The sequence below is a fragment of the Acomys minous genome, assembly GCF_964271855.1.
Source record: "Acomys minous genome assembly, chromosome: 14".
In the NCBI taxonomy this organism is placed as follows: Eukaryota; Metazoa; Chordata; class Mammalia; order Rodentia; family Muridae; genus Acomys; species Acomys minous.
Window position 1 is genome coordinate 8,792,500 of NC_140496.1, and position 26,153 is coordinate 8,818,652.

Sequence of the window (26,153 nt, forward strand, 5' to 3'; positions counted from 1 at the left end):
TCTGAAGTTCAGCTTCAGGGCACAAATAGCAAAAAATCGTTGTCTTTTTCTCTACTTTCTGTTGGCCCGCAGTCCATTTAGACACTGCCTGTGACGTCCCTTTGTTGTCACTCTGTTCCTCCCATATCCATCCCTATTGCTGTCCCTGCCCAGCATCCCCTGCCTGGCCTCAGGGGGCTCTCTTCTTCCTTATTCTTGCTAGGACTCCCTCCATTCCTCAACTCCTAACTCCCTTTGGGGTGGGCACGGATAGAGAGAGGGCCCATTTGGGGGATAAAGCTGGGGAGAAACCAGGCAGAGGCAGGAGGGTCCAGGCAGTGCCCTGAGCATTCCCACTGGCCCCCCACTATTATTTATGGGGTGCTCAGGAGATGGAGGCCTGGAGCCTTACGAGCAAGCAGGAGCCTGTAGTGAGTGACCCACCTGCTCCCACAGCTTTCAAAGAAAGCAGCCTGCAAAGAGGCAGCAGATAAGCAGGTCAAGGATTTCTGGCTAGGGTCTAATTCAGCCTGTGGCTTTCATGAGAGAAGCTCTCTGGATGTGAGGAAGGTGTCACCGTTCCTAAATTGGAGGTGGAGGGTCCTGTGTCATCAACCCCGGGCCTGGTACACACATGGAAGGCGCAGAACTTTCGTCAACTCTTCAGCATGGGCCTGGCCTCATGTTACCCTTGGTGATGTCCCCTGTGGGGTTCAAGTGGATTTGTAGTGCATGCCCCCAGTCTTCGGCCTCTTGACATATTAGGTGAGTGAGGAAGTAGACAGAAGCAAGTCTGGTTTCCCTGTGACACTGCTCAGAGGCCTCTTCTTCTGCTGTAGCTTTTGAGGGGTTTGCGGGCGGAGGGGGGAGGGTGAGACTTAGGGACAGCCCTGTCACCTTTGATGGTTATGCCTCTGATCCTGCAGCGGGTCATGTGGAAAAGGGGGACCAGACTCTTCAGGAAGCTTGGCCTGATCACTTCCTTAAAATGAAGGGGCGTAGGGCAGGAGGAAGGGGTGGGGTTGAATTCAGTACTTCCTCTTTTCTGTCCCCACTAGCTGTAGGGGTTCATCCCTGTGCTAGCACCCCAACATCCCCACTGTACCTTATTCGTTCCATAGTGGCTCTCAGAATCAGAGCAGGGGCTTGTTCAAGTTCCACTCCTGAGGCGCCCCTGGAGTTCCCGGATTAGCAGAGCAAGCACATGACCTTTGGGGTCCTGTGTGCAGAAAGGCTAGGACAGGTCACTGATTGAGAACCATGCTCCTAGACTTCAGCAGGCTCCAACTCTAGTTCAGTGGCTCTCAGCCTGTGGGTCACTACCCCTTTGGGGGTCGAATGACCATTTCACAGGGGTCGCCTAAGACCATTGGAAAACACAGAGACTTAGATTATGATTCATAACTGTAGCAAAATCGCAGTTATTTGTTTGGTTTGGTTTTTCAAGACAGGGTTTCTCTGTGTAGCCCTGGCTGTCCTGGACTCACTTTGTAGACCAGGCTGGCCTCGTACTCACAGCCATCCACCTGCCTCTGCCTCCTGAGTGCTGGGGTTAAAGGCATGCACCACCATGCCCGGCTGCAAAATTGCAGTTGTAAAGTAGCAACAAAGATAATTTTCAGGTTAGGGATCACCACGTTATAAGGGGAGGTTGCAGCGTTAGGGAAGGTGGAGAACCGCTGTTCTAGCTCCTTACCGCCCAAGTCCTATGGGGTCAGAGTATTGTTGAGAGGAATGACAGCAGGCCCAGGTGCTCTGCCTTCTGCCTAGTTTGCCACCTTAGCGTGTACACACATGTGCACACATGGAGAAGTTCCCTCTGCTTATCAGTCACCCGTGTTTCCGTGCTCCCTTCCGCTGTCTTAGAAGGGGGTAGCTTAGGGTGTGTCCTCTGATGACTTCTGAGGAAAGGAACAATGGGATTGGCCTTCCCAAAAGGGCCTCCTGCTCTCCCATGCTGCTGGGGTGGCAGTGACAGCCCAGGGCTTTGATGTTGTGGTAAAAATGCTGCAGAGACCCACAGGCCTTCTTGTCTGCCTTCAGCCGACAATCTGTCCGGCCAGATCTCCGGTGGCCAGCGTTCATAAGTGCAGTGTCACTTCGGACTTCTGAAAATGTGTCTGTCAGCAGTGTTCTTGAGCAGACTACTGCTAGATAAGCACCCAGCCAGTCACTCCATAAGTGCCCTCCCTCCCTCCCTCCTTCCCTCCCTCCTCCCCTCCCTCCCTCCCCCATGGTTGTTTAAATGAAGTCAGCATGAGGTTCTGGACGGTTCCCAATGCCTTTAGGAGTGTGTGTGTGTGTGTGTGTGTGTGTGTGTGTGTGTGTGTGTGTGTGTGTCTTACTTTCTGCACACAGGCTAATTCCTTGTGTCCTAAACAAGTTTTACTAGAGACTCTTTCAAAGGAAATCAAGGAGCTTGCGAGCTGGCTCAGTGGGTAAAGGTGATTGTCACGCAAGTCTGACTACCTAAGTTCAATCCCTGGAGCCTACATAAAGGTGGAAGGAGGGAACTGACTCCGTAGATTTATCCTCTTGACCTCCGAGGACACATCATTTACACTTACTCATAATAAAAAATATAATAAAAATTTAAAAAGAAACATGATTGCTGCAGTGTGTGGTGATGTCCAGAGCACATAGAGGTGTCTGAAGTGGATGGAGGGCAGCTAGACTTGAAAGGGCCACCTTGTGAAAGTCCCCTTGCATCACAGGAAAGCTGACTAACACTCAGGGGGAGGGTCACACAGAGAAGAGGCAGGCAGGGAGAGCCAGACACCTCTGGCAGGCTCTGCACTTGGCTGAATGGAGGCTGAGGTCAGGGTCTCCAGCCACCCTCCCCACACAGAGCCTTTGGCAAGGACCCACAGTCACTAAGCCCAAGAGTCCACATTGACACTGTAGAACTGGGAAACCGTCACTGTGGAAACGGACACTGGGGGTCTTTTGTGTGAAGCCTGGCAGGGAGGTGGCTGGAATGGGGGCCTGCCTCCCCTGCAGGTCAAGGGTGAAATCCAGTTAGACATTTCAGTGCTGGCTACTGGACACAGTACATAAAACACTGCCCACACCCGACACCCCTCCCATGCTGGGGGTGGGGTGGGGCTGTGTGAGTGTGAGAGCTGCTGCTCTTGGGTCTGGGTTTTCCTTTTTGGATGGTGAGAATGTTCTGGAACTAGGCTGTGGTGATGGTTGCGCAGGCGTGTCCTTTAAAAATGATGTGTGTGCGCGTGCTCGAGTGCACTTTTTTACCAGTGACATTTTTATAAGTTTCCAACTGTCGTAAACATTTAGATTTTGAAGAAAAAAATTAAAAATGTAGCAATCTCTGCAATACTGTCATGTGAGTGCAAACTGCTTGGGCTGGCAAGAGAGCTCAGTGGGTAGTGGTGGTGGATGGCTTTAATCCCAGCACTCGGGGAGGCAGAGGCAGGCGGATGCCTATGAGTTTGAAGCCAGCCTTGTCTACAAAGTGAGTCCAGGACAGCACAGCCAAGGCTACACAGAGAAGCCATGTCTAAAAAAAAAAGAAAGGAAGGAAGGAAGGAAGGAAGGAAGGAAGGATCAATCAAGGCGGTGGTGGCGCACACCTTTAATACCAGCACTTGGGAGGCAGAGGCAGGTGGATTGCTGTGAGTTCGAGGCCAGCCTGGTCTATGACAGCCAACACTACACAGAGAAACCCTGTCTCAAAAAACCAAAAAGAAAGAAAGGAAGAAAAGAAGGAAGAAAGAAAGTGTGTAGAGACTCTTTGCTTGTCACAACTTGGGGGCTGCTCTTGTGTCTAGCAGTAAAGGTCAGAGATACTGTACAAAATCCTGTAATTCATAGGACACTGGTACCCACTAGTTTCCACCTTCTGACTGGGCATGCCTGTGGCTCATGGCCTCTCCCAGGGTACATGGTGTCAGAGAGTCCTTACAGAGTGCCATACTCTCTTTGTTTTGGCCACAGATGATGTCCGGCTGTTCGCCTTCGTACGCTTCACCACCGGTGATGCCATGAGCAAAAGGTCCAAGTTTGCCCTCATCACGTGGATCGGGGAGGATGTGAGTGGGCTGCAGCGTGCCAAGACGGGCACCGACAAGACGCTGGTGAAGGAAGTGGTCCAGGTAATGTGCCCTGCTGCATTTCAGCATGGGCCACCATCCTTGGGGGAGGGGGGGGGGTATGGGATGGAGGGTGGGAAAGTTCTTAACGTTGTTTAGGGTGCCAGCTAGGGCCAGAACTCTGCCATCTTGACTGTCCCACCACAGAAACACAGCATCTGACCATCCACAGACAAGACGACCAGAATGGAGACCAGTGCCCGACCCATTGTGGATGGGTCCTAGTAGTAGCCATAGGGACCTAGGAGGGACAATGTGATCTTTCCCGGGACAGCACCTATCTTAGGGACACTACTCACACTTGCTGGGTGCACGCTCACAACACCGTGGACTGCGTTGTCACAGTTTGGTCACTAAAGCATGACAGTAGTAATACCCATGGCACTATAGTGAGGTTGTGTGTTTAGGGGTTTGGGTGAGGGGCCATCCCAAAGGAGGAAATCTGAATTTATAATGGCAAAGCTAGGTGAGCATGTAGAAGGGGTCCCTAAAGCCTAGAAGCCAGAGCCCGTCCTTCTTTTAGCTTATCCATATTGTTGGTCAGTCTGGCGTGGTGGTGCACGCCTTTATTCCCAGCCCTCAGGAGGCAGAGGCGGCAGATCTCTGTGAGTTCGAGGCCAACCTGGTCTACAAAGCGAGTCCAGGACAGCCAAGGCTACCAGAGAAACCCTGTCTCAAAAACAAACAAACAAACAAACAAAAACTCCACCAAGTTGTTGTTCATGTGACCAGAGTAGATGTGGCCAGCTCTCCAACGTAGCTGTTGCCCAGGACCTAGTGACATGTGCAGAGAAAAAAAAAACATGGGGCTGGAGAGATGGCTCAGTGATTAAGAGCACTGGCTGCATTTCCAGCGGGCCTGTGTTTGGTTCCCGTCACCCACATGGCGGCTCACAGCCCTCTGCAACTGCAGTGCCAGGGGATCTGATGCCCTCCCTCTTCTGGCCTCCATGGTGGGCACTGTGTGCAGGTGGTACACAGACCTAAATGTAGGCAACAAACAAAAAAGGATGTGGTAAATTGCCGTTGGCTCCCATCCACTCCCTGGCTGACATACTGTCTGCCTTTAAAAACATTTTTTTTTTTTGAGACAGTGTGTCTTAGTGAGATTACTATTACTATGATGAAACACCGTGACCAAAAGCAAGTGAAGGAGGAACAAATTTAGCCAGGTGTGGTGGCGCACACCTTTAGTCCCAGCCCTTGGGAGGCAGAGGCAGGTAGATTGCTGTTCAAGGCCTACGAAGTGAGTCTTGGACAGCCAGGGCTCTTGTTATACAGAGAAACCTTGTCTCGAAAAACCTACACTTCCACACGATTCACTGTTTGTCACTGGAGGAAATCGGGGTTGGGGGGGAAACTTAAACAGGGCAGGAACCTGGAGGCAGGAGCTGATGCAGAGGCCATGGAGGGGTGCTGCTTACTGGCTTGCTCCTCATGGCTTGCTCAGCCTGCATTTTTTTGTTTGTTTGTTTGTTTGTTTGTTTTTCAAGACAGGATTTCTCTGTAACAGAACCTGGCTGCCTAGACTCACTTTGTAGACCAGGCTGGCTTTGAATTCACAGAGATCCTCCTGCCTCTGCCTCCGAGTGCTGGGATTAAAGGTGTGTGCCACCATGCCCAGCTCTCAGCCTGCGAAAACCCAGAACTACCAGCCCAGGAACTGCACCACCTACAAGGAGCTGGGTCCTCCCCCATCAATCACTAATTAAGGGAATGCCCTACAGGCAGCCACAGGTGTGGGTGAGGCCTCAGTTGAGGCTCCCTCCTCTCTGGTGACTATAGCTTGTGTCAAGTTGTAATAAAACTAGCCGCACACAGGGTCTCTCTCTGTTTGGTATCTCTGGCTGCCCTGGAATCTACTCTCTGTGCTGGAACTCACAGAAATCCCCATCTCTGCCTCCCACGTTCTGGGATTGAAGGTAGAGCCTGGCTATAGCGACTTTTTCTTTTTCCTTTGAGTCCCGAAGATTAAAGTGAGGTCTTTGTGCAGCATTTTCCTGCTTGAGTTCCTCACAGCCCCTACTGGATGGTCTCTGTAGAAATCCTAGGAGGGTCCATTGCCTTCCAAACATGGTAGTCAGCTTTATCGCATGTAATGTAGGTTTTTCATTAATTCTGTCTCATTTGCGTGGAGTGTGTGTGTGTGTGTGTGTGTACACAACATTATACAGTCAGTTCTCTCCTTCCACCTTTCCTTGCCTTCCATCAGGTTTGCACCACCAGCACCGTCACCCACTGAGCCATCTGCTGGCCCCATTGTTATCTTGTTTTAATTTAACTTGGTTGAGATAGGGTCTCACTCTGTAGCCCAGTATGACCTCAGGCTCATGGTGATTCTCCTGCCTCCGTTTTTTTTTCCCCCCAAGTGCTGACAAGGAGCCACCACACACTGCTAGACTGCTTATTTAGCTGTTTATTACATGCTTGTGGTGTTGCGGTGCGGAGGCTTCTCGTGTATGCACTCTGCCGCCGAAGCTGCAGTCCCAGCCGGGCTTTCTGTGAGCCTAGAACTTGCTGGGGTGGCAGAGTAGACCTGGGAGTAGGGGTGACTCGGGGACCTGGGTTCTCTGGCATGTCGGGAATACTACTAGTTCCCCGTTGTGGACTTGCAGGCTCAGAGAAGTTGTTTTTTTTTTTTGTTTGTTTGTTTGTTTGTTTTTTTGTGACAGGGTCTCTCTGTGCAGCCTTGGCTGACCTGGACTCACTTTGTAGACCAGGCTGGCCTCGAACTCACAGCGATCCACCTGCCTCTGCCTCCCGAGTGCTGGGATTAAAGGCGTGTGCCACCACTGCCCAGCTAGAGAAGTTGAAGTAAAGTAGAATCTAGAATCGGCTGGCTCTCCACAGGGAGAGGTGAGGGTGACCCAGGCTCATGTCTTCTCCTGACCTGTTTCTTTCTGGATTTGGGCACCCTCTGTCCTGACCCGCCATCTTGGGGCAGGGGTGGGGCTTATGCCTTGCAGTTACAATGAGCTTCCAGTTCAGACGCCTGCTAGGATTATTCAGATGAGGAGCTGGGGTTCCTGCCCAGGTTGGGTGCCTGCCTGTAACTCCAGCACCCAAATATGGAGGCAGGAAGATTGGGGATTGAGGCCCGTGTGGAAATGGAGGTTAGAAAGGTCACTGAAGGGTCCTTGGCTGGGAAAAGCAGACAAATGTCCCTTTCCCCACCTGCCTCGGGGCAGCAGAAGCTGCAGGAAGCTGGACTGTTCTAGGGGAATGTGCTGAGCACACAGCCTGCCTGACTGAGGTCACCCTGCCACACTGTTGTGTGCTGGTGTCCAGACACCAGCCCATTGTTCTAGTGTCTCTGCCAGCTTGTGGGGACAATGTGGTGGCCAGCAGGGGAGACTACCCGGTGCCAGACCAGGCTGCCTCGCGTCAAAGCGGATCAGGCTGGCCTTGTAAAATGCCCTAAGTTGCATGTTCTTTTATTTCTTTGTATTAATTTATTATTGAGTTTAAAAATATTATGTATGTATGTATGCTGTGTGTGGGTGCTTGTGGAGGTCAGAGGACAGGTATTGGGGTGTCTTTCCTGTCACCACGTAGATTCTGGGAATCGGGATCAAAATCTGGTTACAAGCTTGGCAGCCAGCTCCTTTACCTGCTGAGCCATCTTAACTTGCCCAAGGGAGGCCATTTTGAAGGTGGGGCTTCATCTGACACACAGTAGAGCCTGGCAAGGCTGTAAGCTGGGGAGCGGGACTGGCTTTGCTCAGGGAGAAGCCCAGCACATAAATGAAGCTGATCGTTCCGTGGCCAGCTGTGTCTTGCCACCCCTCACCAGACCCACTCCCACCCCATGGCCAGCCTGCCTGGGTGTGGCACTTGCCAGCTGCCTAGCAGCCATGTCCAACACAGAACCATGGAGCACCCTTGCTGTTTGAGAGGGTGCAAGGCCTACCCCTGGTGGGCCAAGCATCCTGGGTGTGTGTACTGCGGGCTTTGCTCACCCCCTTTCTGGTGCCTCTCTCTTCTTCTGTCTCTATACAATACCTTTCAGAAGGAGCCTAGACCGTATACAGTTGTGCAAGCGTGGCCCTTGGTCACAGCAGCCAGGCTGTTCTGTGAGTGCCCACCCCAGACGTGAATCTGATGCTGGGCATGTACAGGCTTTCTCCTGTGGACCTCAGCCAACCTTGGCCAGGAGCTCACAGATCATGTCTCTGGCCCCTCCCCTTCCTGAATCTGTTTCCTTGTCTGAGCAGCGGGATGTCATTGTAACACACAGCAGCATGAAAATAATAAATAGGACAAGTGCTGGTAAAGATGTACAGTTCCTTCTTTTTGAGAGAGGGTCTCATGTTGCCCAGGCTTGTTTTGCACTCACCATATGTAGCTGAGGTAACCTTGAACCCCTGAAATTCCTGCTTTTACCTCCTAAGTGGCGAGGATATAGGTATGTGCCCCTGAGTGCTGTTTATACGGTGCTGGGTGGAATCCAGGGCTTTGTACATGCTTGGCAAGCACTCTCCCAACTGCAAGCCCCCTTTTAACTTATGTATTCATTTTTTGTTGAATTATGGACACATCCTGGTATTTGCTGACAGTGAACATCTTTGAGGCTAAGTGTTGTCATTTTAAAACAATTCTGTTTACCGATTCTTTGGAGGAAATTACCAAACATGCATGTGGCTGGGAACGAGAAAATCTGTGCCTATTTATTTCCCTCTTCTCTCTCTCTCTCTCTCTCTCTCTCTCTCTCTCTCTCTCTGTGTGTGTGTGTGTGTGTCTCTCTCTGTCTCTCTCTCTCTCTCTCTGTGTGTGTCTCTCTCTCTGTCTCTCTTGCTCTGTCTCTCTGTCTCTCTCTCTCTCTCTCTCTGTGTGTCTCTCTTGCTCTGTCTCTCTGTCTCTCTCTCTCTCTGTGTGTGTGTGTGTCTCTCTCTCTGTCTCTCTCTCTCTGTGATCCTGGAGATTAAACTTAAGGTCTCATACATATTGGGTAAGTGCTCTGTTATTTAGCTAGTTCCCCAGCTGTAGGCAGTTTTGATTAGACAGAAGTTGAGGACCCAGCCTGGATATGACCTCTGACCTATCAACTGACCAATTCGTAGGGAATGCTTGAAGCTCTCTGGTTAAGAATTCTGAGGTGGAATCTTGACAGAGAAGGTGCTACAATCGATTTGTGATGTCTGCCATGGCACAGGAGTAAGAAGTGGAGTATGTTTCCTACTCCTTTGCCCTTCCTGAACTAGATAAGTCGGAGGTCAGGCCAGGTGGGGTCAAGGCCTTGGTGAACTTCTGGGAGGTGGAGAAGCAGGTCCTAAGCAGTTTCCCATACGCTAAGAGGGATAGCCGTGAAGGGGGTTGTTTTCCAGGTATGGGATCAACTGCTCTGAGCTGGTTTGGTCTACGCCTGTTCACAGCAGGATCTTGGGACATTTGTCTGCTTGAATCCTGTTCCTGCGATATCACTATGTGCCCACCTGTGGTGTTCCCTTGCCTCTCTAACTAAGCAGGAGGGTGGCCTGTGCCTTTATCTGAATCTGTTAGACACGTGGCCCTTCTAATCCGTTTGTTTCCTTCATCTTTCTTTGATGAGTCATGCCTGCTTTAAGAACCTGCTCTTTTTGAGTAAATTATACCTTCCTGGTAGGGTTTTAAGGACTTGGTTTTTCAGGCTCTGAATAGGTGTAGGAGGGCACAGGGGGGCGGCAGGGCTCACAGTGGCGTGCCACCGGCTGCTGTGCACTTCAGCCTCCTGTGAGGTTGTCCTTTCTCCTGTCAAGAAGGGCTGCTGGGGATTGATTGCTTTTATTCAGCACTCAGAGGTCTTTGGCTTAGAATTCTTGGGGAAGTCCAGGTGGGGAAAAGCACTTGACTGTGGTGAGCAGGTGACTTGTCCACTCCCTGCCTCAGCTTATGCGCGTGGGTGAGAGTCTACACCCTGTACTTCGGAGATGCTCATGGGTTCCAGATTCACCCAAAGCAAGCACGGAACCTTAACCATGAACCATGCCATGGTCCTGTGTTGGTTTCTCATAGACTCTGGAGTCCATGCTGGGACATTGTCTTATTCTTTGTCTCCATGGACACTATGGACAGGACCCCAGAATGGCTGGTGGGGATCCGTCTGGGAGGACCCTTTTTTCTCCCTTTCCCCTTTCACAGGAGCACAGAGCAGGACCAGAGTCACCGAATGGTGTCTTTGGGGACCCCGCTCCTCTTCTCTTAGAGAAAACCACAGCACTGGAATTTGGCCTCTCAGGGCGTAGGCGAGTGGTGGCCTTGCTGAGTACTAAGCAAGTGCAGATTTCAGGGATCTCTTTGCGTGTCTTGGGTGTAGTGGAAGCCACCTCCTTTCCCCAGCAGGCTTTTTCCTTCTTCCCCACAGCTCTCCCCTAGTCCAGCTTTGGGTGTTGCCCTGGGGATGCCCTTCATTGCAGATGGACACTGGGGGTGAGGAAAGGACCCGGGGCATTGAAGGCTAAGCTTCCCTGCAGTCTTGAGGCCGAAGGGAAAGCTACATCACTTACAAGAGCCAGTCAGCACTCGCCCAGTGCTGGGCACACCCAGCAAGGGTGCAGGCTCTTTGCATGTGCCAAGGCTCTCATTACAGCCCCAACGTGCATGCGGTTTCTGTTCTTGTTTGCAGAGGAGGAACTGAGGCTAGGGAGGGACAGGCTGCTTGAGGCATGGGCATCTCAGACTAAACCCTATTATCAGCCTGCTGTAGCAAGAAAACTGGGCTTGAGCCATGCAGTCGAGAGCCCTTTTTAAAAAAAGAGTCAGGGGCTGGGGATGTTGCTCAGGGGATCTGTAAGCCTGGTTCTGTAGAGTTTGCCTTAAGCACGGCACTGGAGAGGTGGAAGATCAGAAGAAGTTCAGGGCCATCCTTGATTATCAGCAAGTTGGAGGCCAAGCTGGGTTATGTGAGATTCTGTCTAAAAAGGCGGGAGGGAACAATTTAAAATCAAGGATAGGGGCTGGAGAGTTGGCTCAGTGGTTAAGAGCACTGACTGCTCTTCCAAAGGTCCCGGGTTCAATTCCCAGTACCCACATGGCAGCTCACAACTGTCTGTAACTCCAAGATCTAACACCCTCACACCAATGCACATAAATCTAAAAATTAAATAAAAATATTTAAAAAAAATCAAGGATAGGAGATATTTATGCATATCTTAATCCAGCCCTGCAAATAAAGGCTGCTGTGTGTGTGTGTGTGTGTGTGTGTGTGTGTGTGTGTGTGTGTGTGTGTGTGTGTGTACAGACCTACTTTCTAACCCCTCCTTTACTGGGATCCCTTTCTCAAGGAGAGCAATGTGGGGTCCACTTTGCATCTGAGAAAGGTTCTGGGGACAAAGTGTGTCAGCCACCTTTACAGGCCGTTTTGATGGAAGCCTGATGCCTCCAGAATTGGACATGGCTGAAGGGGCCTCTTCCTTTGAACAATCCCACTGGGGGAAAACATGCCAAGTCCTTGTCTTAGAAACCTTCAGAGTAGAGTTATACGAGGGTCCTGGACAAAACATCAACCATCTAAGGTGACAGTGCCCAGACTGGCATTTTGTGCTTTGGACTCCTACAGGTAGCACTGCAGCCTTAGGGCTGCAGCCTGGAGGAGGGGCAGGCAAGGAGGAAAGCAGGCCCAACATGGGGCTCTTTGCTTTGTGACCTCAAATGACTCACTTCCCCTCTCTGGGCCTCTGTCAAAAACAGAGGTGGTTGGTGGGGTTTAGTGGGGTTTGTACATTTGCTTCCATCCTCTTCTTTTGTCTTGAACCACAGGACAGTCACAGCTGGGTGACTTTTGAACTTCTCAGGCTTCCCTTGTGAGTACTTGGGAAGCCACCAGCAGGGTAAAGCGAGGGACCCATGCCAAGCCCTGCTGCCCCTGAGTGGGTCAGCTACAGGGCTCTCTGATGGGAGCGTGTCCTCTGTGGTTCATTCAGCTTTCAGACTAGATGGTTTTCTTTCAGCTACCAGAACCTGCAGTGTGCTGGCCACTGCTGCCCATGACCTGTGACACTCACCTGATGGTCAAGCCCAGTGTCCGGGAATGTGAGTGCTGGTTGTGGGTGAGCTGGCAGCACCTGCTTCTCTTTGTGTAAGGCTGCACGTGTGCCATCAAAACACTTCTCAGTAAGGTGTAGCCTGGGTCCTGCTACCTGCCTCTCCTTGTGGCTGTTGGGTGTGTGTGTGTGTGTGTGTGTGTGTGTGTGTGTGTGTGTGTGTGTGTGTAAGGGGGTGAACATGGTGTGGGATATGACCTGTCACCAGGGATGCAGGTGAACAGTTCCTTTCTCTTTCTGATCTTGTTGATCCTTTGTCAGGGTTCATCTGCCTGGTGATGTCTCTTGGTTTCTGCTCTTTTTTTTTTACTAACATACCAGGAAGGTGACTCCCCTATAGCACTGGAGACTGACTAGTGGCTCCCTTAGGTCTGAAACTGACTGCCAGGTAGGAGGGGAGGTAGAGGGCAGGGGGTCCTTCTAGGTAAGTTTTGAGGTTGGTAATTGTCATAGGGTTTCTATTACTGTGATGAAACACCATGACCAAAAATCAGGTTGAGGAGGAAAGCGTTTATAGTCCATCATTGAAGGAAGTCAGGACAGGGACTCAAACAAGACAGGAACCTGGAGGCAGGAGCTGATGCTGAGCCTATGGAAGGGTGTTGCTTACTGGCTTGCTCCTCGTGGCTTGCTCAGCCTGCTTCCTTATAGAACCCAGGGGCTGGTGTTACACACAACGGGCTAAGCCCTCCCTCAGCAGTCACTAGCTAAGAAAATGGTTTACCTACAGACTGATCTTATGGGGCCATTTTCTCGGTTGTGGCTCCTTCTTCTCAGATGACTCTAGCTTGTGTCATGTTGACATCAAACCAGCCAGCATAGTGCCCAAGTCATGCATTTGGGGATAGTTCAGGACAATGTAAATGTGTGCATGTGTGGATATGTGTATGTCATATATGTGGCAGAGCGTAAATGATTTAGCCCATTTATATTTATTGCTATGTATGGCTCATTAGTCTCATCTCCTGTTTGAGACTGAGTCATATTTGTTAACTTTGTGTGTGGATTTCTGCACACCACAGCGGCATGTAGAGTCCACATAACATGCTGGGGCTGGTCTCTCCTTCCTCTGTGTGGGGATAGATCTGAGATCATCCGGCAAGCAAGCACCTTTTTAACCTGCTGAGCCATATCCCCACCCAGTCTTGAACTTCATGCCTCTGCCTGGGATTACAAACCTGCACCAACACGCCTGGTTTATATGCAGCACTGGGGCTTTGAACCCAGGGCTCTGTGCATGCTAGGCAATCATTCTGCCGCCTGAGCCGCATGCCCAGCCCCTGTTTGTTTTGTTGAGACAGGGTTTTGCTATGTAAGACAAACTGGCTTCAAACTCACGGGCGGTCTCCAGCCCTCTGAGGTTACCACACTGCCTGATTGTACCGTGACAGACACCTCAGCTGGAGCTGCACCCCGCCTCTAACGCCTCCCTTTAGATTTCTTAGCCCTTATCAGCCTTCCTAAACTCCTGTTCCTGACACAGACTTCTCCTTCTTCTTTAGATTGCCATATATGGCTGTCAACAGGCAGAGGACTTTGAACTTCCTCTTCTAAGCTTCTTGGCCCATTGACTTCCTTGCTGGGGCACCCTTGCCCCTCCCCTGTGCCTATGGGCTGGGAGTTGAGACACAAGTCAGCTCTCCATTCTCTTTTTCTGACCAAGGTCCCCTGCCTTCCTCTGTCTGGGTCACATGCATATACATTTAGCTTTGCTGGTGGGAAGGGGTTTTACATTTGGGGCTGCACAAGCCTTTCCCACCCCCACCCCTCCCCAGGCCTTATCTTAACCAGGTAAAAGCCTTATGTACTGAGAGTGGATTCCGTCAGAGTGTGTGAGGCTGTCCCTCTTGGCAAGTGTTAACCCCTCCTCCATAGCCCTTCATGTCTTGGTGGCCTTGTGCATGGTTTCTAGAAAACTGAGACCTTCATCTTTTTGGTGCGATGGTGACTTTGTTTACTTTGTTTTTTATTAATGTGAAATTCACCTAATATACAATTAACCATTTTAACCAACCCTCTTTGGTTCCAAAGATTTTTGCCTCCCTTTCTTTATAAATAGTAGTGAGACCTTCATCTTTTTGGTGCGATGGTGACTTTGTTTACTTTGTTTTTTATTAATGTGAAATTCACCTAATATACAATTAACCATTTTAACCACCCCTCTTTGGTTCCAAAGATTTTTGCCTCCCTTTCTTTATAAATAGTAAGGAGGGTGGTGCCAGAGATTGAACCCAGGGCTCAGGCCTGCTAAGGTAAGCACTCTACCTCTGAGACGGTAGTCACAACTCCGTGACCTTGGGTGGGCATTGTAGCCTCAAGCCTCTGTCTTGTCTGTAAAATGGAAACAATCTTGATTGTGTTTTGAGATTTTTTTTTTTTAAACTTTTTGGTTTTTTAAGACAGGATTTTTCTCTGTGTAGCGCTGGCTGTCCTGGAACTTGCTGTGTAGACCAGACTGGCCTGGAACTCACAGGGATCCACCTGCCCCTGCCTCCCAAGTGCTGGGATTAAAGGCGTGCACTACCACGCCTGGTGTTTTTTTGGATTTTAAAAGTTGCCATCGGATGATTTGGGGCACACTATCCTCCACATGTGGAGAGAGCTGGCCTTCTGACCCTTCCTGGTTTGCGGTCACCTCCAAGAGCTGGGCAGTTTTACCACATGCAATTTTAGATGCCCTCTATCATTTCCTGTTCTGTCTCCCATCCCTGGTCACCTCTGGTCTGCTTTCTCTGTAGATTTGCCTTTTTTTTTTTTTTGGACATTTCCTGTCAGCGGAACCAGACACTGGGTGGCTTTTCACGTCTGCCTGCTTTTGCTCATGTTTAGAGGTTCACCCGTTCCTTTTCATTGCTGACTAACTAATGCTTCACCACGTGGGACATCCATGCTGTGTATATCATCTCACCCCGTCTATTGGCTAGCTATCTGGGGGTGCTTGGCTGTCGGTGAATCACGCTGCTATGAGATCTGGGTGCGTTCTTAACCTGCCCAGGTGATTTCATTTCTCTCAAGTAGATCTACAGCCCCAGGGTCATAGTTGGGGATTCATATCGGTCTCAGGGCCCGCAGCACAGCGTGTGTGTTTATAGAAGTACGCAGCCACAGGCCTGGGGATGTTGCTCTGTGGTAGAGCGCTTGAATAACAAGACTAGGCCCTGGCTTTCTCCCCGAGTACTGGTGCAGGTGTGGGGCTACGGTGTGTAGCGTTTGATGCACATGCTGTGTGTGTGTGTGTGTGTGTGTGTGTGTGTTTGCACCTCTTATCATATAGACTCCAATGGCCTTGAACTTCTGTGTATCTGAAGCTGGCCTTGAACTCCCATGCCCCCTGCCTCCACCCCCCCCCCCAATGGTGGTTTTCCAGGTGTGCCCTGCCACCCCCGGCTCCTTATGTGGAGAAGTTTCCAACCTTTGGACTTGTGCTTCCAGTAGCCGCAGCTTTCTCTGGCTTCCCTTGAGATTTTCTTGGTTTATTGTAGCTTATAATCTACATATAAAATAAAGTAATCCTCATGGTTCGGTGTCATCTGATAAGAAGTCACCTGTGGGTGGACTCAGGCCTAGTAGTGGCTGAGCCGTCTCATACTTCCTTCCCTCTGGCCAGCTCCCCACTCTCTTGTCCTACTCCACACAGACGGAGAAGTTGACGGTTGGAAGGGACTTGCCCAAGGTGACACAGCCAGGAGAAGACAGTCCCAAGAGTCATGTGTGGGTCCAGCCCACAGCCTAGAGGGCATGGCATCACTGCTCATCTGATCTGGGCTTCTGGCACAGGCTTTGTTGGCATGATTTCATTGCAATTCGCTGTGACTGTCTGGGGGTGCCAGGGCTTCCTGCTGCGTTGCCAGGGCAACCCTGGACCGACAGACTCTGAGCTCTTCTTTGTCCTTGCAGAATTTTGCAAAGGAGTTTGTGATCAGCGATCGGAAGGAGCTTGAGGAAGACTTCATCAGGAGTGAGCTAAAGAAAGCCGGAGGAGCCAATTACGATGCTCAGACAGAGTAGCCTCAGCCCCACACCCCAGAGCCATCTGCCTGCTCCACCAAGGAGGAGACAGCCACCTCGAGTCACCAGCCCACCAGGGAGGAGAAGCCATGAGAGGCGCCGGCGCTACCAGTGTGTGCAGCCCCCCCAACCCCTCCCCCCACCCGCTCAAGCTCACCAAGTATCATTCTTTGGGACCCGCCCCCTTTTGATTTTAAAGGAAAATCATTTTGGTACCAGGGCCATGCACACCGTCATATCCCAGGTGCCTCTCTGCCAGTGGCCCTTGGCCTGGCATTTGCCTGGTCTGAGCTACCCTGGCCTCAAGTTGCTGGGGCCCGGTCTGGGTGCCATCGCAGCTTGCCCTGGCTGTTTCTTGCTAGCCCTATGCCGGCCACCATGCCAGGAGCTGTTCATATCCTAAAGCCGCCATGAGCTCACACATGCTTCTCAGAACCCCTGGACTTAGCTCCAGGCCTCACTTCTACCCTGTGCAACATGGCCTAAGCTGTAAATCTAGTAGATGCTGCTCAGCAGTGACAAGTTTGGGTCGGGTGTGTACCGAGTGACAATTTGCCTTAAATCTTGCCTGGCAGTGGCTCTGCCTCATGGTCTAAACCACCTTTTTGGCAAAGTCCTTCTGAAGTGTGAGAGGTCTGAGTCCAGCTGTGGTGGGAGTTCAGGGTAAACCTCAGGGCCTCCCAGGGTGACAAGGATGGAAAGGTCCCCTGCAAACAGGAAGGCTGGCACCTGGAAGGTGCCAGTTGGAATCTGCACCACAAATTCCAAAGATGGCTTTGTTTGCTTTGAAAGAAAGCTGAGGTGGGCTTGGCTCCTCGTGGGTGTGCGAAGGTGGTTCTTTTCCTTTCTCCTTGCGCTTTTCATTTTGGGGAAGAATACTGCACCGGACTGGGCTGTGAGGACCATCTCTGGCATTCCAACAGTTTACAGAAATAAATGTGTTTTTCAAGAAAAATGAATTGGGTTGTCTGCTCTGTGTGTGTATGATTGTGGGCCCTGGGCACGTGGATTCTTCAAGATGTTCTCATGTGGGGCTGGAGAGATGGCTCAGAGGTTAAGAGCACTGGATGTTCCTCCAAAGGTCCTGAGTTCAATTCCCAGCAACCACATGGTGGTTCACAACCTTCTATAATGTGATCTGATGCCCTCTTCTGGCAGGCACGTATACATGCAAGCAGAGCACTGTATATACAACAAACAAACATAAATCTTTAAAAAAATGTTCTCATGTAGCTCAGGCTGGCCTTAGACTTTGGATGTAGGAGGATGGACTTGAACTCCTAATTCTCATGCGGCTGTCTTTCAAAGGCTGAAGTCAAGATGTATACCACCTGGTCCTGTTTCAGTAGCTTTTTAGTCCTTCCTATTCTTGCAGGGGACACAGGTTCGGTTCCCAGCACCTATGTTGGGCAGCTCACAACTGCTTGTAACTCAAGCCCAGGGCATCCAGGTTGTCCCTGAACTCACTCTGTAGCCCAGGAGGCCCTAGACATGTAATCCTCATGCTTCCTCCCAAGAGGCTGGGTTCACTGGTCTGAGTCACCACAACCAGGTTTTGTTTCTAATGAGACCTGGGCCTCGCTGTAACCTATGTTGGCCTTGAATTTGTGGCAATCCCCCTGCCACAGCCTTCTAAACACTGAGATTACAGGTATATGCCACCACTCCCGGTTTAGATTTTAAAATTCTTAACCAGAGAAGCTTATGTTTGTCTTCATTCTTTTTTTAAAAAAGATTTATTTATTTATTTATTAAGTATACAGTGTTTTGCCTACATGTATACCTGCACACCAGAAGAGGACACCAGATCTCATTATAGATGGTTGTGAGCCACCATGTGGTTGCTGAGAATTGAACTCAGGACCTTTGGAAGAACAGGCAGTGTTCTTAACCTCTACGCCATCTCTCCAGCCCTTTATCTTCATTTTATAAAAGCAAAACCAGATTAATCCCCTCCTCTGTCACAAGCTCATGAGCAAGCTGCCGGGCAGCACAAAGCCAGAGGTGACCCCATCCGTGGTAAGCTCACATTCGTGTCTCCTAACTCCTGCTTCTCTGTTTATAGCTGTGTGTCTTCAGGGAGGTTAATCTGGGCTTTGAATTCCTCCCAGCAGAACGGACAGCACTGCATACACTGGGTAGGACAGAAAATCCCAGCACTTGAGAAGAGGTCGAGTGTCAGAAGTTCAAAGCCATCCTTTGCTACATACTGAGTTCACAAGGGACCCTCTGCCCCTCCATCCCTGCCCCCCCCCCAAAAAAAAGAAAGGCAGAGACTTGACTACAGCTGTAAGCCTTCCCTGTCCTCCACTCTATCCTGCCCTTACTTGAGGCCTTCCATTATGTAGGTTGGAGTGGGGTGGGTGCCAAAGGCAGGGGAGCTGAGGGAGGAAGCTAGCCTGTGACTGTGGTGTATATATTTGCTCTGTTGCTGATTGGTCTCTGGGAGACTTGTCTGTTTCACAACTTCAGCCCTCCTGTGGGACCCTGGCTTATACTCCAGGGGTTATCTGAGGCTAGAAGGGGGAGCCCCACCCCAGGTCCCAGGGCGCCATTCAGGCTAGGGAAAAGGTCTCTTCCCTGAGGGTGGAGAGCCTGGATTTTGTCTGATTTAATCTTGTTCCCCATTCCTAGAGAACCGCAGAAGAGATTAAAACGCGGCAAAGTGAGATTAGCCCGGGTGACTAAGGAAGAGGAGGTGCCATGTAGCAACTCAGGACTCAAAAGTCTCAGGTAGCCCAGGCTGGCCTTGAATTCAACATGTAGCTGAGGATAGCCTTGTATCCCTTATTCTCCTGCCTCTACTTCTAGTGTGCTGGGACATGTCACTGCACCCAGGTTTGTGTACTTTTGGAAAGCACTCTACCATCCGAGCTTCCATCCCAGGCCCATGGTTGTTCCAGGGTTCTTCTAGAATGTTCCCAAGACCCTGTGAAGTCTGAACGGTGGTTCCCATATGTCCATTCCCAGACTGGACCTCCATTGGGAAGTGTGTCTTTAAGGGAGATGCAGTTAAAGATGACACTGAGCAAGGAGCATGATGGTGTCAGTGGGAGAGAGAGGGGGCGTGGGGAGAGAGGAAGGAGGAGGAAGAAGAAGAAGGAGGATCCCCTATGAGCATATACAGGGGGAGGAGGTCCCCCTCAGTCACAGTCATAGGGGAGGGGAGTAAGGGGAAAATGGGAGGGAGGGAGGAATGGGAGGATACAAAGGATGGGATAACAATTGAGATGTAATATAAATAAATTATTAAAATATATTTTAAAAAAGAAAGGAAGAAGGAGAAGAAGAGGAAGAGGAGGAGGAGAAGACTGAAAAGGGGTCAGCCACAAGCTAAGGAACTCCCAAGGCCTTGCAAAGCTGGAAGAGGCTAGAATATGGCCTCCAGCTTGGGGGGGGGGGGCGGGAGAAGGGCAGGGCTCCCTCTCCCTGAAGCCTTGATTCTGCTACTGTGGCAAACTTTAGTTCAACCCTTTCTTCCCATTGCCCACCCCGACCTCTCCAGGGTGGGACTGTCCCTGTGCCTGGAGTGGTCCTTGCACAAGGCAGGCGTTTGAGCAGTGCTTGGCAGTTTGGCTTAGCTGACCTGCCCCTAGCTAAAACAGGAGTCCTGCTGGACTACCAAGCCACACTCTCAGACCAGGACAGCACTGTGCCAGGCAGAACCAGGGACTTCCTGCTTATCTTCTGGGTGCTGGCTCTGCCCTGAGTCCCATCTTAGGAAAGCTGCCCTTGTGTTCACCCCTCTGACCAGCAAACCAGCACCACCACCACCACTACCAGGGGCCTAAGCCCAGCCAACCCTCTTTGACTCTGTAGTGGTCACAGGGGGCTGAGGTTATGTGAGGGAGCCCTGGCTGCTGAGGTGCCCAGGCTGGGCTCCTGGCATTCTCCTAGGGGGAGATGATGGCAGATTCTTGTTCTCTGGGTGGGTCAGGAGAGGCAGATATTACCCTGAGGTTCATGGAGGGTCTGAGGTGAGAAAGCACTGGGCTTGCAGAGCCTAGGGAGCCCTTCCTGCCCTGTGTTAGGTCTGGTTGGGGGTGCTGCCTGCAGGCAGGGGTTGGGCATCAAGATTGGAAGGAGGCCCCTGGGAATGAGAGGAAACAGTTCACCCCAGAGTTTGTGGCAAACCCACTCAAGCAGATGCTAATGTGTCTTTTTGCTCCTTGGCTCATCCCCAGCAGTTCCCATGGCTGATGTCACTCTTGGAGACTTGCCAAGGCACGGTGGCACGCACAGGGGAGGCACACAGTGAATCTTCCTATAAATCTTCAAGCATAAAGGTGAGCACCCCAGGAGATTCTCAGCACCATTCAGGCACAGCAGTAACAAGATCCGTGTGTGTGAATGTGTGTGTGTGTGTGTGTGTGTGTGTGTGTGTGTGTGTGTGAATGTGTGTGTGTGTGTGAATGTGTGTGTGTGTGTGTGTGTGTGAGAGAGAGAGAGAGAGAGAGAGAGAGAGAGAGAGAGAGAGAGAGAGAGAGAGACCTGTGCTGGTAGACAAATGACTGCAGGAAAACAATAGTGTCTGCCTAATGGGTGGGTAGAAATCTGTGAGGTGAGTCCTTTGTCTGTTCGGAGTGAAGATAGGAGATGCTGTAGCCCAGGCTGGCCTCCAGCTCACCCCTCTCCTGCTTTAGCTTTCGAAGTATTGGGATTGCAAGCATGTACCACCTCACTTGGCTTTATATCTGTTTTTAATTTGTAAAAAGAAAAAAAATCTCGTTTCTTTGAGCCCTATAGCACAGGGTGGCCTTAAACTCGAATTGCTATGTTAGGCTCCCTGGTACTGGGATTACAGGTATATGCCAATGTGCTAGGCCTTATAGTACTTTGTGTACGTGTGTGTGTGTGTGTGTGTGTGTGCGCGCGCGCACATGTATAAGTGTGCAGTGTATGCATCTGCATTTGTGCGCTATGGGGGGGTGCGTGTATAAGGGGGTGAGTGTGCAATGTGTGCATGTGTGTGTAGAGACCAAAGGACAGTGTTCAGCATCTTTCTCAGTGAACCACCCTCTTATTTTTATTATTTTAAATTTAATTTAGTTCTGTTATGTATGGGTGGATGGTGGGGGTGATGGGCATGCACACGTATGCCATGACACTTATGTGAAGGTCAGAGGACAACTGAGAGGAGTCTGTTCCCTTCTTTGGCTGTGGACTCCATGAATCTAACTCAGCTCGCCAGGCGTGTCAGCAAGTACCTTTACCTGCCGAGCCATCTCCCTGGCTCCCCTCCTGACTTTCTGTGGCAGACTCTCTCTCACTGAACCTCATGCTGTCCAGAGAGTCCCACGCATCTCCTGTCCCCGACTCCTGAGCGCTAGGACTTAGGCATGTAGCACATGCTGGAGTTTTTACACTGTGGATGCAGGTGCTGGGGATCAGTGCTCAGGTCCGGCAGCCTGTGCAGCCAGCACTTAACGAGCCGAGCCGTCTCCTGGGCCCCTAATCGTGCTTTTCCAAACAAAGGTTCCCAGGGGACACCCAGCAGCCTGTGGGATCCATGTTGCCCACAACAGGTGACCTGGTTCAAAGTCCACCTGGAGGAAGGAAAGCCAGCAGGGAGCTGGGGAACAGGGCAACTTGCAGGGGTGCAGTGGGGAGGGACAGGAGGACTGGCTGGGCTGGAGGTGACAGAGCTGTTGCCTGAAGTGCACAGTGAGTTTGAAACCCAGAACTGTTCAAAAATAAAAACAAACTGGAAAAAAAAAATCCTTCCAAATGGAGTCTGAAGTTTCCTGCTGTCCCAAAATGAGGTGGGCTCTTTTGAGAGGCAAACTCGTAACAGTAGCAAAATTACAGTTATGGAGTAGCAATGATGTAATCGTTGTGGGGGTCACCACAGCATGAGGAACTGTATTAAAGTGTCACAGCATCAGGATGGTTGAGAATCACTCGCGGCTGTAGATGGAAAGCCTGTCCTCAGGTGCTTTTAGGACTGTCCAGATGGTGCCTCCTCCAAAACCCTGAACAGCCTGCCTTCAAGCCCAGCTCCCCAGCAGCCTGCTTTGGGCACTTGCTGCCAAGGACCACACTTCTCTATATGCCCCAGATTCCTCCAGCCCCCAGCAGCCCAGAGCCTGTAAACAATAGGTGCCCAGTGATAACCATTTGGTTCTACCAATGAAAAAATGCAACTCTCACATGCAAGGGAGTAAGAGATGTTTATTCTGGAGTGACCATGGCCAGGGAGGACAGATTTAGGCTCCTCCCAATTCCGTATGCCAACCTGGAATCAGCTTCAGGAAGATTTTACCGCAACGCAACAAAGGAAGTCACAAGTCAAGGTGGTTATAAAAGAGGCAGGGAGGTCCCGGGTGCCAGCTGAGACACTCAGCCTTTGAGCTGGTGGGAACGTGGCTTGATTAATACATTCCAAAAGATTTTTATCTGCCAGTCCCAGGATGGTAGGTCTGAGAGTCTAAGATAAAGTGGAATTAGGCTCTGGTCTTCACCATCCCAACCTCTCTGCAGACGTTGAAGTTCTTTATCAAATAACCAGCCTTGTGGAGGGTTCAGGAATGTGTGATGTCCTTCTGGGACTTTTGTTCACAGCTCATAATAGGTGCTACCTAGCTGGGTGAGCACACAGAGGCTAGCAGCCTGCAGTTCCATTTTATTTTCAGAGTGAATCTCTTTTGGGCCTCTGGGGATACATGCCAGCCCTGGAGCCCTCGCACCACTGCCAGAGGAGACTCAGGTCCTTTTTTTTTTTTTTTTTTTTTTAATTCATTTATTTTTTTTAAAGATTTACTTATTTATTATGTATACAATGCTCTGTCTTCATGTATACCTGCAGGCCAGAACAGTGCATCAAATCACATGATAGACGGTTGTGAGCCACCATGTGGTTGCTAGGAATTGAACTCAGGACCTCTGGGAGAGCAGTCAGTGCCCTTAACCTCTGAGCCATCTCTCCAGCTCCAAAATTCATTTATTTTTTTTTATCTTTATTACACTGGTGTTCTGCTTGCATATATGCATGTCTGTGTGATAGGTGTCAGATTCCCTGGGACTAGAAATCAGAAAGTTGTTAGCTGCTGTGTGGATGCTGAGAATTGAACCTAGATCCTTTGGAAGAACAGCCAGTGTTCTTAACTGCTGAGCCATGTCTACAGTCCCGAGAGTCTGCCGGCTGCCACAAAAGCGAAGAAGGCAAAACACCCATATGTTGCCTCCCAGGGGTCACCATCATCACGTTTAGGGGTACAACCCCCGAGACCTTTGTCTTCAAATTGTGACTGTGTATGTGTGTGTTAGTGTGAGTGTATGTGTATGTGTGTTAGTGTGAGTGTGTGTGTGTTAGTGTGAGTGTATGTGTATGTGTGTTAGTGTGAGTGTGTGTGTGTGTGTGTGTGTGTTAGTATGAGTGTGTGGACTCTAGAAATCAACATTGAGATGCCTTTCCTTGATCCTCTCTACCTCTATTTTATCTTATTTTTAATTGTTTTTAGGCTGGTGGGATGCCTCAATGGGTAAAGGTACTTGCTCCCTAACCTGGCAACCAGAGTTAAATCCCGAGAACCCACAGGGTACAAGGAAAACTCCAAACCTCTGGGTTGCCTTTTGACCTCTGCACATTCATAACTCCGCACCTCCCCCCCCAAAAAAGAGAAAAAACATTTTTATTCATTTATTTTTATTTTATGTGTGCATTTGCCTACATATATGTTCATGCGCCGTGTGCATGTGGTGTTCATGGACTCCCAAAGAGGGCATCAGATCTCCTGGAACTGGAGATGGTTGTGCGTCACCATGTGGGTGCTAGGAATGGAACCTGGGGCCTCTGGATGAGCAGCCAGTGCTCTTAACTGTCAAGCCAGGTATCGCTTCAGCCTCGTGATGTTTTATTACAAACGTGATTCACATGTGCAAGCGCATGATACAAGAGGTCAGAGGGCAACTTACCGCAGTTGGTTCTCTCATGCCACCATGAGGGACCTGGCGATTGCAATCAGCCAGGGCGAGCCTTCTTCCTGGCCACTCCACCTTTAGTTTTTGAATCAAGGTCTCTCATTTAACCTGAAACTCCTGGATTTAGCCAAGGTGCTAGATAATGCGCTTCAGGGACTCCCCCCCCCCCCCGCTCTCCCCCTTCCCCCGTCTTTACCATGCTACCTCCCCCCTCTCCCCAACTCCCCCCCACACAGTGTTACGATTACAGACATGATACACTGTGCTATTTTTGTTGTTGTTTGTTTGTTTGTTTGTTTGTTTTCTGAGACAGGGTTTCTCTGTGTAGCCTTGGCTGTCCTGGACTCACTTTGTAGACCAGGCTGTCCTCGAACTCACAGTGACCCGCCTGCCTCTGCCTCTCGTGTGCTAGGATTAAAGGCGTGCACCACCACCGCCTGGCTTGTTTTGTTTTTGTTTGTTTGTTTGTTTGTTTTTTAATGTGGGTGCTGGGAACTCAAGTCCTCCAGCTTGAACTGCATGCTGTTCCCCACCGGAGCCGTTCCTCCTGCTCTGTCACTTTCTGATGGGCTCTTTTCATTTGTGTTCTCCAGGGCTTTGAGCTCAACTGCAGCCATCTTTAGGAGTTCAGCCGTGCCTGCTTGAAGAAACCTCACGGCTGACCATGTTGAGTATCGCCCTCCCTCATTGAGGGAGGGGCAGGGAAAGTCGGGGAACCCTCACCTACGCATCCAGTCACTCCTACCAACAAGTACCCACAATTCTGCCCTAATTGCAGGTGGCCTTAAGGAAGAGTTAGCAGACATAGGTGGGAAAGGACTCAGGGCCAGGGTGTGTACTGATTCTGTGTGGCCATGTCAGGTTCACCCATGCCGCCTGTAGACCTTCCAGTGCCTGCTTTAAAGAGCCCCTCACCCACTGCTCTATACACTCACTGTTTCCCCAGAGTGATGGAATGGTTCCTGAGCTTGTCGCTAGAACTTAGGAGGAAGATTGGGTGTTGCTTTTATCTCCCTTGGGGAAGGACTTTTATCAATAACTTGTGTTTCATCCTGGCACTTTCTCACACCCACAAGCACCAGCCGTCATTTTCTTTCTTCGGGGACAAGGTGTGGCTATCTAGCCTAGCCTGGCCTTGAGTTTGCAGTTTCTCCTGCCTCACCCTCGCAGGTGCTGGGAATGACAGGCATGTCACCAGACTGGGCTCCTTGCTTTTCCAGTGGCTTGAGTAGTAGCTGCATGATAACTGGCTCTGGTTCTGCAGCTCGAGCTGGGAGGGGCAAGCTGCTGACCCACAAGCTAGACCCCAGGTGTGACAATTCAGCTCACGCACACAGCCGAGCAGAGCTCCTGGAGTACTGTGTCCTGGCCTAACACAGTCACTGTCCCCAGACCATGCAGTACGCAGCTCGTACAACGGTACCCAGAGGCCCCCTCCTCAAATTCCGAACTCGAGAGATTTCCCATCAAAGTCCAGCTTTCAGCTTTTCTTAGCACACCTGAAGATGTGTGCTCACACCCCTGTAACTCAGGCTAAAACCCAGTCAAGGCTGTTTCCTGGCTAGGACCATCTGGGGAGAAGGAATCTTAATTGAGAAAATGCCTCCACAGGCTGCTTGGCCCGTAGGTAAGTCTGAGGAGGCATTTTCTGAATTGATGATGCTTGATGTAAGAGGACTCAGCTCACTGTGGACAGCGCCAGGTCTGGGTGGGTGGTTCTGAGCGATACAGAACAGCAGGCTGAACAATCCTTGGTGAGCAAGGCAGTAAGCAGCACCCCTCCAGGGCCTCTGCACCAGTAGGTAGAGGCCTCTGGGTTTCTGTGAGTTCCCCAGGTGATGGACTACAGGCTGTGAGTTGCTTTTGGTCATGGCGTTTATCACAGCAATAGAAACCCTCACTAAGACAGGCTGTCTGTGCAGGGGGAAGGTGGGGAGGGTGTGCTCTTTGCCACCCCTTCCTCTTTCTCATTTTTTCTTCAGCTCCTTTACCTGATCTTCTGGATGGAAGGTGTCTGCCTGGCCTGGCACTTTTAAATGTTTGTTGAGCGAGACGTGGAATCACTCTCTCAAGCTACAATAGTCTAGACTCAGAAGCCTCTTATCCACACTTGGTGTAA

General features: G+C 50.5%; 1 protein-coding gene across 1 annotated transcript in view; it reads left to right on the forward strand.

Moving 5' to 3' along the window:
* Positions 1-17,073, forward strand: part of COTL1 (coactosin like F-actin binding protein 1) — a 30,566-nt gene extending 13,493 nt beyond the window's left edge. Inside the window, exons 3-4 of the mRNA XM_084757496.1 lie at positions 3,934-4,091; positions 16,004-17,073. Of these exons, the coding sequence (XP_084613622.1) occupies positions 3,934-4,091; positions 16,004-16,114 (269 nt within the window). The 3' untranslated portion in view covers positions 16,115-17,073. The remainder of the gene's footprint in view (positions 1-3,933; positions 4,092-16,003) is intronic.
* Positions 17,074-26,153: the final 9,080 nt, after the last annotated feature.